Source organism: Chiloscyllium plagiosum, chromosome 9, assembly GCF_004010195.1.
Source record: "Chiloscyllium plagiosum isolate BGI_BamShark_2017 chromosome 9, ASM401019v2, whole genome shotgun sequence".
In the NCBI taxonomy this organism is placed as follows: domain Eukaryota; kingdom Metazoa; phylum Chordata; class Chondrichthyes; order Orectolobiformes; family Hemiscylliidae; genus Chiloscyllium; species Chiloscyllium plagiosum.
The window spans coordinates 26,942,713-26,955,476 of NC_057718.1; the positions used below are offsets into that span (position 1 = coordinate 26,942,713).

General features: G+C 39.3%; 1 protein-coding gene across 3 annotated transcripts in view; it reads right to left on the reverse strand.

The window, feature by feature from the left end:
* The window catches only part of LOC122552710 (exportin-5), a 102,505-nt gene that overhangs the window by 52,147 nt on the left and 37,594 nt on the right, over positions 1-12,764 (reverse strand). For all 3 annotated transcript variants that reach the window (XM_043695602.1, XM_043695601.1, XM_043695599.1), the window contains exons 7-13: positions 12,434-12,619; positions 11,034-11,110; positions 7,140-7,239; positions 6,190-6,273; positions 4,212-4,337; positions 2,532-2,622; positions 2,087-2,215 (exon numbers count right to left, since the gene is read on the reverse strand). In XM_043695602.1, coding sequence (XP_043551537.1) covers positions 2,087-2,215; positions 2,532-2,622; positions 4,212-4,337; positions 6,190-6,273; positions 7,140-7,239; positions 11,034-11,110; positions 12,434-12,619 — 793 coding nt within the window. The remainder of the gene's footprint in view (positions 1-2,086; positions 2,216-2,531; positions 2,623-4,211; positions 4,338-6,189; positions 6,274-7,139; positions 7,240-11,033; positions 11,111-12,433; positions 12,620-12,764) is intronic.

Sequence of the window (12,764 nt, forward strand, 5' to 3'; positions counted from 1 at the left end):
CTTCCTAACTCTCCACGGGAGTTGTACCGGAGGATTGGAAGGAAGGAAGGAAGGTAGATAGAAAGGAAGGAAGGAAGGAAAAGGAAAAGGAAAAGGAAAAGAAGGAAGGAAGGAAGTCAGGCAGAACGACAGGCAGGCAGAACGACAGGCAGGCAGAACGATAGGCAGGCAGAACGACAGAAAAAGAGAATAAATTAGAAAGGACAAGATTGTGAAGTACTTGGAAGCTCAGGGTAAAACATAGCTGAGTCAGCACAGCTTCATCAAGGGGAGGTCATTTCTGACAAATCTGTTAAATTCTTTGAAGAGGTAACAAGCAAATTAGACAAAGGAGAGACAGTGAACGTGATCCATATCCAAGGAATGATGTGCTGACCTTGGAGGGGGTCCAGAAGAAGTTTACAAGAATGATTCCAGGATAAAGAACTTGTCATAAATGGAGCAGTTGAGGATTCTTGGTCAGTGCTTGGAGTTTAAAAAGATGAAGGAAGATCTGATTGAAGCCTACAAAATACTGAGAGGTCTGGATAAAGTAGATGTCGAGAAGCTATTTCCAATAGGAGAGACTAGGAGCCAAGGGTGCAGCCTCAGAGCAATGGGACAACCCCTTAGAACTGAGAAGAGGATGAATTTCAGTAATGGGCCAAATGGCCGAATTCTGCTCCTATATCTTATTGCCTTACAATTCCTCTGGACATACTTCTTTACTTATCCCAGCATCACTTCCTGTGACCTTGCACCATGAACCCTTCATTGCTTATCCACCACGGCATATGCCCTTCAATTTGGTTATTCCAACAATCATTTGTCTAAAACCTATTCCACTTGTAAATTTTCCCAACTCATCATCTCCATGGCTGCTGCCTGTCCCACTTAGTAGCTCCTGAGTTTTTGGTTCTTACTTCAAAAGTACTTCATTGCAAAGCTCTTTGGGATTCCCTAAAAGGCAACATGGTAAACCACTTCCAACCTTCTAACAATAGGATATAAGTATAGATATAATTTGAATTACTAACACAGTGGAGCTCACACAGGCTGAACTGGACCAAACCTCCATCAGAGCTACTTGAGTGATAATGGGGATTTCCATTTCATACTATCTTTCACGTGCAAAAGCATAATTTACAGACTTGTTTTATTTTTGAGTAGAATTCAAAGTTTGTGAGAAGATTTGTAATGATGACACCTTTGTAATGATTAAAAACACAGAAATAGAGAACACACACCGGATCATCAACGCCACACTCACAGGAATCCGATTCACTAGAGAGGAAGAAAAGGACAACCAACACCATTCCTAGACGTGATGGTACAACAAACAGGAAGACAGCTAACGATTCGAATCCATGAACACCAACTAGCCACGAAACGACACGACCAGCTATCCTTAGTAGCCACACACGCAGATGACAAGCAACATGAATTCAACTGGGACAACACTACTATTATAGGACAAGCCAAACAGAGAACAGCCAGGGAATTCCTAGAGGCATGGCACTCATCCACAGATTCAATCAATAAGCACATCGACCTCGACCCAATATACCGACCACTGCAGCGGACAGCTGGAACTGACAACCGGAAGCGGCAGAGACAAACCATTATAAATGCCGGAGCAAAGATCACAGAAGCGCTTCACAGGAGGCTCCCAAGCACTGAGGATGTCACCTAGACAGGGGAAGAAACGTCTGCAACACAAATTCCCAACTCGGCGAACAGAACCACAACTTTTTGAGTAGAATATTGCTTATAAAGCACAATACTTTTTAATCTGTTCACCACAAGAGATCAACACTGGAAACAGTACGCAAGCTGTTTGGAACAGTTAATACCTAAATCTATCCACAAACTAATTTCAGAACTCAGCAGAAGTACACAATCATTGTTAAAAACCAACTCTGTTCCTTCAATGCATCTACATTTTCCAATTCTTCATTTAGAATTAGGCAATAATTTATGGCCAGGCTCAACAAACAAGATATATAATTTAAGTTATAAATTCCAATATCTAAGCACTTCTAACAGTACCTGTTACTTTGTAAATGTCTCAATAACTAAAATAGAAACTGAATGCTTAACAGCTTACACATTGTTGGGCCAACATCAATGACTGCCGTGAGCTGATACTGCAGTGCCTCAGAAGCCATGTTGAACCCAGTCATTGGTGACAGACGACAAGAGAGTCTAATGGTCTCTCCTTGTTGAGCTCGGAATGCTACAAAAACAAAAAAGTTATTCTGAATTAACAAAACTCTACATTTAAACTACTTCAATATACTACTCAAATAAATATACTATGCTATACGTCTGGTGCAAATTCTCCAATAGCAACTCGGTGAAGTCAAAGTATTATGTTCATTTCAAATGTGTTGTAAATTCTAAGACATGCAAAGTTTGAAACAAACATGCTTGAACTGTTGGAGCCTTATAAATTAATTACTGTATAATTAGAGGAAATTAAAACCACTATGCAAAGCATTTGTTAATACGCTTCAATATATTTAAGCAACAATACACGACATAGAACTTACAATTGAAAAATGCATTGAAGTCTTCATCATTATCAAAGTCCACACGTGAATATTCACAACTTGGGCTGTCGCTCTTGGAAGGAAATCCAACCTAGTCAAAAGAGAAGTTCATTCCAAAAAAGATCTGTACAATTTCTTTGAACGCATTTTCAGCTACGTTCAATCTAAAGCAAATCAATGGAGGGAAACCTCAGAGAGGTCCTTAAATTAACAGATGTTTGGGTTGAAATCATGGAATTCGCTCCCTAATGGCATTGTGGGTTACCCATAGCACAAACAGTAATGGCAGCTTACCACAACATTCTCAGAGGAAACTAGGGACAGTCAGAAAATGCTGGCCCAGTCAGGGACATTCATATGCCAGAAGAACAAACAAAAACTCTACAAGTTCAATACACAATGGTTTGTACAATCACAAATACTCAAGTCTGTTCCGTGTTGAAGTGACAACAGGAAGTTCAGCACTACAGTAGACTTCTAAGTTTCTCAGTTTTGGATCAGGATTTGTACTGAAAACAACAAATGCTGGAGATCACACCAGGTCAGTGAGCTTCCATGGAGAGACAGCAAGCTAACATTTCAAATCTTGGTGACTCTTCTTCAGAACTGAAGTGTGTGTGTGTGTGTGTGTGTGTGTGTGTGTGTGTGTGGGGGGGGAGAAAGAGTAGCATTTATGCTATTTGCTCCTAGGATCGGGATTTTATCTTTCTGATAGGGAAAAAAAGAAGTGGATACCTCGAATACCACAAGGAAAGAATTCAACTTGCCTTTGTATCACTTCAAGAATTATCTCAGGGCTAAAAGTCATACTGAAATTGGGCTTCCATAATCAAAGAAAGATTAACTTTTAAAAACTTCTTTTTTAAAAACTGAAATTCCATAACTTTGTGTTAAATAATCCAAGTGATTATCTACTCATTTAGTAATTTATTCCCAGCTCCAAGCTACTCAGTTGCCTGAAAACCAGCAACATTTTGTTTAAAACTCACTGGATATGGGTGCCTCTGGCTTGGCCAGCATTTATTGCCCATCTCTAATTGCTCAGAAGTCAGTTAAGAGTCAACCACATTGTTTTGGGTCTGGAGTCACATGTAATCCAGATCAGGTAAGGATAGCAGTTTCTTTCCCTAAAGGACACTAGTGATCCAGATGGGTTTTTTCTGACAATTGATAACAGTTACATGATCAACATTAGATTCTTAATTATAGATTGTTTTATTGAGTACAAATTCCACAATGTGGCATGGCAGGATTTGAAACCAGGTCCCTAGAACATTAGCCAAGTTTCTAGATTAATTGTCTAGCGATAATACTACTAGGCCATTGACTATTAAGAGATTTTTAAAAAACTATCATTGATAACTGGTCACTAATCGACAAACCGACCAATTTCGAGACGCCAGCAAAAGTCACATGCGTACACCTTCGAATTCCCAACTCCAAATTATCTGCAACTCAACTTTTAATTATTGCTTGGTCAAACAAATATTTTCATGATGCTTACAACTGATGTCAGGTTCCCTGCTTTGAAAATTACAGCAACGCTTTTAAACACTGCTTTTTAAGCAGTTTTTCTTATTTCAGTCCACAGTTTTTAAAAACACATCAGAAGACACAATCCTTACATTACCCTAAGAGGAGAAAACTGACAGAAGAAAAAGAAGGTGCCAGTGTACATACCTTCAGAAGATTAGCCATTGTTGCATGCAACAATTGTGGAATGACCTCCAGCAACACAGGGTCCTTAGAAACATGCTCATGTCTTAAAAACGAACACCAGGCTATCTGAGTTGATGACCTTAAATACTGAACAAAACAAAAAGTTGACATCAGCCTTCTTCCAACTCTACCTTATCTAGTGTCAGAAAGAAATGTCATTCTGTATCGCTTTTCACCTTTATAATTTTTATTAGGTTATTTATTAGATAATTCAGTTACGGTTCACCATCTATCTGCACCTGAACAAAAGACCTACCTCCCTACTTCGAAACATGAAAAGCGATGGATTTTATGGCAACAGGACTACTAAATATCAGGCAATTATTTTCAAACATTATCATACAATTGGAAGGCTAAATCAGTTACTTCTAATTCACAAGAACATTTTAACAATGTTACACATAATTGTTTTACAATTTGAGCTTTATCTGCACGTTAGTGAACTATGTAAAGAGTTGCTGACATCTGTCCTAAAATGTTCATTTACTAGTTCTAACTCATGACCACTACTACTATATTTCCCACTTAGATTTTAAAATAATATTTTTGGCTCACTTATCTCTTAATCTTCAACATTGCTGCAAGATGACTGTTCAGACATGTCCAATACAGTACAGAGGTTTTCTCTGTTTCCCCAAACTTAAAACAACTGACACGGACTACAACGCTGCAAATGCTTGAACATTTATGAAACTTAGGACCACACGCTGCAGTTTGAGATAATCATTTCGTACTTCTGTGGTTTTGGCAGAATAGTTAACTAGATTAACAACTTATTATTGTGATGTTGCAACCATTGGGCACGATTAACAACTTATAAGTTCCCATGTTTCATTTAACTTCATTTGAAGCTACTTAAAATCCCTTCATAAGGCACGAATGTCACTTTTTTTCCTTCTTGGATGTTTGTATAAAATTTTAACTGCACTGTTGATACTTGCATGCCTTATCTAACCTTCTCAAAATTCTAAGCTGTACCATTGACTTTTACTTCCTTTTTATAACATTTACAAATTTAAAATCCATTTAACATTAAGCTTATTAATCCAGACCATTTATTAACAATTATCTATTCCAACCACACATGAATTGAAGGCATCGATCATGAATTGTTGTGGTTCTGTTCGCCGAGCTGGGAATTTGTGTTGCAGACGTTTCGTCCCCTGTCTAGCGGACATCCTCAGTGCTTAGGAGCCTCCTGTGAAGCGCTTCGGTGTTGTTTCCTCCGGCATTTATAGTGGTTTGTCTCTGCCGCTTCCGGTTGTCAGTTCCAGCTGTTCGCTGCAGTGGTCGGTATATTGGGTCGAGGTCGATGTGCTTATTGATTGAATCTGTGGATGAGTGCCATGCCGCTAGGAATTCCCTGGCTGTTCTCTGTTTGGCTTGTCCTATAATAGTAGTGTTGTCCCAGTCGAATTCATGTTCCTTTTAATCTGCATGTGTGGCTACTAAGGATAGCTGGTCGTGTCGTTCCGTGGCTAGTTGGTGTTCATGGATAAGGATCGTTATCTGTCTTCCTGTTTGTCCTATGTAGTGTTTTAGGACACTACTATTATAGGACAAGCCAAACAGAGAACAGCCAGGGAATTCCTAGAGGCATGGCACTCATCCACATATTCAATCAATAAGCACATTGACCTGCACCCAATATACCAGCCACTGCAGCAGACAGCTGGAACTGACAACTGGAAGCGGCAGAGACAAACCACTATAAATGCCGGAGGAAACAACACAGAAGCGCTTCACAAGCACTGAGGATGTCCCCTAGGCAGGGGACAAAACGTCTGCAACACAAATTCCCAGCTCGGCGAACAGAGCCACAACAACGAGCACCCGAGCTACAAATCTCACAAACTTTGATCAATCATGAATGTTGTGCACTCAAGCACTCATTGTTGCCAAGAAGCTCCATCATACAAAAATACTTGAAGAAAATTACCTGACTAGGGTGATTGGTGAAAGCCAAGAATGCTTGTAAATATTTGTTGAAATTAGGAGGTTGGCCGACATCTTTATCGCTTCCCTGAAAATAACACTCAGTTCAATTTTGGCACACAAGCATCCTAAACAAAAACATAACTCGTGGAAGTTAAATTCACCTTCCATTGTTATGAAGAGATAAGATTAAATGACATGGTCCAGCTGAGGACTGTCCAACAATGATGAAACAAGGCAACAAGTACAAACATAAGTAATTTAGTGGCATCAAAACTTCCTTGGAAGATGATCGCATTGGATTTTTATTCGCCTTTACAGGTTTTAATCAACAGATTTTAAAAAAAACCTTTTCAACTACCATGAAAACAAAACTGCAAATTTATCTGATTAATTTCTAAATTATTTACAGCCTGAAATTAAGTAGTATTTATGTTGAGATATCTCAAAGAATCAACACCAACTATATTCATAATGTAAAATCACTCAACAACCATGTTCAGAAAATCTGACAGGTTAACATGTATTAGCTTGGTTGAATGTAAACCAGAGATATGCAGAGCTTTGCACATTTGTTAGATTTATAGTCAACCTGAAATCAAAAATGTAAAATATAATACAATAAATCAAACCAAATACTAAACAACACCAACATGGAACAGACTGGTCAGTATCTGTGGAGAAAACACCCAAATGAAGGGTAATGAAGGTTAAATCTACAACCATTTTGTGCACTCTACAAATGCTGACATTGCTACATTTCACCAACTTGTCTCAAACCACATATCTTAGCGTGGCTACACAAATAAATCTACCGTAAACAAAGTTGAAGAGCTAGGTTTTGGAAAAGCACAGCTGGTCAGGCAGCATCCGAGGAGCAGGAGTGTCGACGTTTCAGACATAAGCCCTTCATGAACTACCATTAAAAAACTGATTGCAATATGCTCAACATACCCACAGTGCTGTCAGCTGTCCACCTAGGGCTGTAAGAACTTGACAAAGCCTCTTTAGAAACATGTAATGTTGCTCCACAAGCCCTGCTCCATGAGCTGTTCTGTAATAAAAGAGAGAAAGAGTTTTGAATCAGTCCTGATATAGAAAAACAAAACAGAGCAGTTCACATTGCATTCCACAGAATAGACTGTTACAATACAGAATGTCAGCAATAGGCTATTGTGCCGTAATGGATCTCTGAAAGAACTGTTCAATTTAGTCCAGTCACATTATACTGGTTGTTTCATGGTTAGGTTTCCATGCTCAGATTATTATTTAACAAAACTTCGAAAGCATCAACAGGGTGGCATGGTGGTTCAGTGGTTAGCACTGCTGTCTCACAGCACCAGGGACCCAGGATTGATTCCAACCCCCCTGCCTATGTGGAGTTTGCACATTCTCTGTGACTGTGTGGGTTTCTTCCGGGTGCTCTGGTATCGTCCCACGGTTTAGTTGGACTGGCCATGCTAAATTGACCTGTCATGCCCAGAGAAATGTGGGTGAGCCATGGTAATTGCATGATTGCAAGTATAGGGTAATGGGTGAGATGCTCTTTGGAGGATCAGTGCAGACTCAATGGGCCAAATGGCCTGCATCCACATAGCAGGTATTCTATGATTTCCATAATTTCTATAATTAAACAAAGTCATCACAGGTTTATTAAAGTGAAATCATACTTCACAGAAATCTAAATCTTAAATGGAAATCTACTGGAGGTTTTATAGAGTCATACAGTCAGAGATGTACAGCATGGAAACAGACCCTTCGGTCCAACCTGTCCATGCCGACCAGATATCCCAACCCAAGCCAGTCCCACCTGCCAGCACCTGGCCCATACACCTCCAAACCCTTCCTATTCATATACCTATCCAAATGCCCCAAATGTTGCAATTGTACCAGCCTCCACCACTTCCTCTGGCAGCTCATTCCATACACATACCACCCTCTGCGTGAAAAAGTTGCCAAAGACACAACTAAAGTTTAAGTTTTTACAGCATCAATAAAAGCAAATAGGCTCATCCTGTCCTCACCAAGCAAACATCCATCTATTCCAATCCTATTTTCCAGCATTTGACCCGTAGCCTTGTGTAATGTTTCAAGAATTCAAGGTTCCCATCTCTACCATCCTTTTAAAGCAGCGAGGTCCTGATATCCACAAATCTCTGGATGAAATTTGTTTTCCCTCAAAAGCCCTCTAAACCCGATGCTTTTTATTTTAAAACTTTACCCCTAGTTACTGGCCCTTCTAAGAAGGGGAAACGCTTTTTCCTATCTAATTGCATCTATACCTATCAGAACTTTAGGTATCTCAATCAGATCACTCCTTAGCCTTCGACATTCTAAGTAAATCAACTCCAGACTACCTATTCTTTCTTCATAGCTGAATCATTCCACTCAGGAAACATGCTGGTAAATCTCTGATGCATGTTCTCTTGTGCAATCACAACCTTCCTATAGTGAGGTGATCGTACATGTACACATTATTCCAGTGTGGTCAATCTAACATGATATGTAGCTCCATCACAACAACTTTGCTCATATCCAATACCTTGACTAATAAAGGCAAGTATTTATCCCACATGCTTGCTTAACCACCTTATCAACCTGTTCTGCTGCCTTCAAGGATCTAGGGACAAATACACCAAGGTCCCTTGATCCTCTGTTCTACCATTCCTGTTATTCCATAGCCTAATAAAATAGATGAAGGGTGCAATTTATTTGGATTTCAAGGCAGCTTTTGGCAAGGTCCCACATAACAGGTTAATGGGATACATTAAAGCACACAGGATTTGTAGTAGTCTACTGACACAGCTCAAGAACTAGTTAACAGACTGAAGAGTGGTAACAAATGGGTCTTGTTGCAGGTGGCATACAGTGATACATGGTGTAGTACAAATCAGTGTTCCTGCTCTAGCTAGTCACGAAACATACAAGTGACTTGGATGAGGGATTCAACTGCAGTATTTCCAATTTTGCTAATGACATGACCAAGTGGGATTGAGAGTTGTAAGGAGCATGCAAGGAGACTTCAGGGTGATCCAGACAAGTTGGGTGTCTGGGCAAACACATTACAGATGCAGTATAATGTAGACAAATATGAAGTTATACACTTTCGTATTATATAAAAGGCAGTTTTATTTAAATGGTGATATTCTGGAAATATGGATGTGCAAAGGTGTCCTTATACACCAGTCAATGACAACAGGCAGGTGCAGCAAGCAATTAGGAAGACAAACGGCATGATGGCCAACATTGCAAAAGGATCTGAATTCAGAAGCAGAGATTTCTTACTGCAGTTCTATAGGGCCTTGGCGTGACCGCATCTGGAGTATTACATAGAATTCTGCACTTCCAACCCTCTACTGCCATACAGCAAATGCAGCAAGGTTCACTAGACTAATAGCAGATGGTAATGAGAGACTGGTTTGATTGAGCCAGTATTTCTTGAGGGTAGAAGAATAAGAGATCTGATTAAAAATAATAAAATTCTAACAGGACTAGACTAAATGTAAGGAGGATGTTTCTCCTGGTTGGGAGTTTTGAACCTGTAATCTAATACTCAGGACACAGAATAGGCCGTTTAGGACTGAGATGGAGAAGCATTTCTTCAGAGTGATCAAACTGTGGATTTCATCACCACAGAAGGCTATGGAGATTGGGTCACTTATTATATTCAGAAAAGAGATGGATACATTTTTAGATATTAAAGACACCAACCGGTTAGGAGAGAAATCCAGATTACAGCATTCGGAGAGGAGAGATCATATCGAACGGCAGAACAGGGGTTTAAAAGGCCAAATGGCCACCTATTGCTCCAAGTCTGTGAGCCTATATTTATTTTTAAATACAGAAACCACCACAGCTCAGGAACACTCTCTTCAGTCCACCACGTCCATACTAACCATGTTTCTATTTTAACTAATCCTATCTGCCTGCATAGAGTCTGTAGCTTTCTACTTCCTGCCTGTTCATGCATCTGTCCATCTGTTACAATTGTATCTACTTTTACCAACACCCATAGCAACAGATTCCAGGGACCTATCAAGTTCTTGCAAAAAAAAGCTTGTCTTTAAACTGTTAAACTTGCCACACCTCAGCTTAAAAATCTGACTATTCACTCCACACACGACTCATAATTTTACATATTTCTATCAGCTTCTATTAGATTAGATTAGATTCCCGACAGTGTGGAAACTGGCCCTTCGGCCCAACAAGTCCACACCGACCCTCCGAAGAGTAACCCACCCAGATCCATTTCCCTCTGACTAACACACCTCACACTACAGGCAATTTAGCACGACCTATTCACCTGACCTGCACATCTTTGGACTGTGGGAGGAAACCCACGCAGACACAGGGAGAACGTGCAAACTCCACACAGACAGTCACCAGAGGTAGGAATCGTACCCCAGTCCCTGGGGCTATGAGGCAACAGTGCTAACCACTGAGCCACCATGCCACCCACTCAGTCTCCAATGTTGTAATGAAAGCAATTCAGGCCTAACGTCCCCTTATAGCTAATACATTCCAATCTACATTTCATTCTCTTTTACACCCTCTCGAGAGTCTCCACACCCTTCTTATTGTATGTGTCCAGATCTGCCCAGGATACCACCAAAAATGGCCTAACTAAAGTTTCTTACAGCAGCAACATTACTTGCCAACTTTTATTTCAATGCCTGACCAATGAAGGCAGCATTACATATGCCTTTTTTACCACTTGATCCACTTGCGTTGCCACAAATACACAAGTCTAACATTAATGTACAGTTTGTTGAAAAGCAAATTATGTCTGTCAAGTAAGTAAACTTATGATTTTAACATCCTTTTTCTGACTCCAAGGAAACCACTTACTGTGCAGCTGATAAAATGCAGTGCATGGCAGCATCACTAAAGAGGACTAGAAGCGGCTTACGATCCTCCAGCTTACCCTAACAAAAAAAAGCAAAGGTCATTCAGCATACATTTATGAAAATTTAGCTATCGGCCAAAGCTTCTGCCTTTGACATAAAGTAAATAGAAACACTGAAGAAAACTGATAAAGTTAAAGACATAACCTGCAATACAAGTTTCAAACAGACATGGATGTTTGAAAGGACAATTTAAGAAACTTAAAAGCAAATTCAACCTTTGAAAGCAATTAAAACAATTGATTTTTGATCAGGTATGCTTAAATATTGAGATCTCATTCATGGTTGCTAGTCACTTTAACTGAGCAACCAAAATAGTAATGATATGCAAACCAATTGTTAAGCTGTCAGCTAAACTTGCACGGTTAATGTCCATAGATTTAATTATAAAAGGAATATTAAGCTGAAAATACAACACAAGAGCACCACTGGAATGCTGAAAATGTAAGAATGCACTAAATACATAAAATAATTTGGCTTTCAAATACTGCTCATCAATATTCTCAATTTAAATCTTGACCCCACAGAAACTGATCTTCTCATGTTAGTCCAACTTACATAATTCCCATATTATGAAAACATCCTGTACTATTTGAAATGATTATTCAATTTACATTTCTTTAAACCTTACTATAAAAAGCAAAGAATAATTAGAAGTTCATTCTACTTTGGGCTTAAACTCAGACTTCAAATTCCCAACCTAAAATTTAGAAACTTAATCATTTATCTTGTGACAATGCAGTCACTTTGAAAGGTTATTTTGTCTTTTTTATTGAAAAGAGGTTGTGAAGTAGAGCACCAAGCAGTCTACCAGAACAAGTAGCGTAAACAACTCATGAGGCCTTGGATTGTGTTTTTTAAAAACAGCCCAAATGGGTGTGGTCAGCTCAGATCAGGCCTTCCAGTTTTTTTCTCTTTTAGCTTTGAGCAGTCAGAAGATGTTGACATCTCAAAACAGTCCGAAGCTTCAGTATACGTCTCTTGGCTGCTCCACTCTTTGAAATCTCTTGATGTTTTTTTCTCCTGGATTGGAGAACTACATGTAAGAATCTGCGTCTGAATTTGCCTTTTTTTGCTAAGGGGTATGTTTACGGGTAATGTATCTATTATTCGGTTAAGTTATTCTAAATTTCTCTTTCTTTTGTTTGTCTTTCAACTCTAGTGCTTAAACAAATTGTGTTTTGCTTAACAGAGTAGTTTGACCAGTCGCATTGCATCTGGAACACAGCATTTCATGCCTACCTTTAAAAATAAGAAGAAAAAGTTCAGGTCTAGGCTACCCTTCTAAAATATTTTGAGGGGGTCTGCTCTGGTTTATATCAATCTTTTGCTAGAAGATATTACCTTTCTGCTAATGGCAATAAGCAGACATTCCGCTGCTTCGAGCTGCAATTCGGGTTCTGTTAATAACATACATAGGACTTCAAGTAGCTTGCAGCTATCAGCCGTAATATGGTGCAAAGCAACCCAGTCCACATATCCAGCCAGGGTATTCAGAGTAGCTACTGCAACACGACAGTGTGCCTTGGCCTAAGGAAAATAAATCTGTAGTTTAGAAACTCAGCTGCAAAGCATTCAAACAAACAAATGCATGATTTATTCACCATGTATGGAATCTATAAAGACATTTAAAACTTCTGCAATGATTGTTGCACATTTTACAAATGGGAGTTAT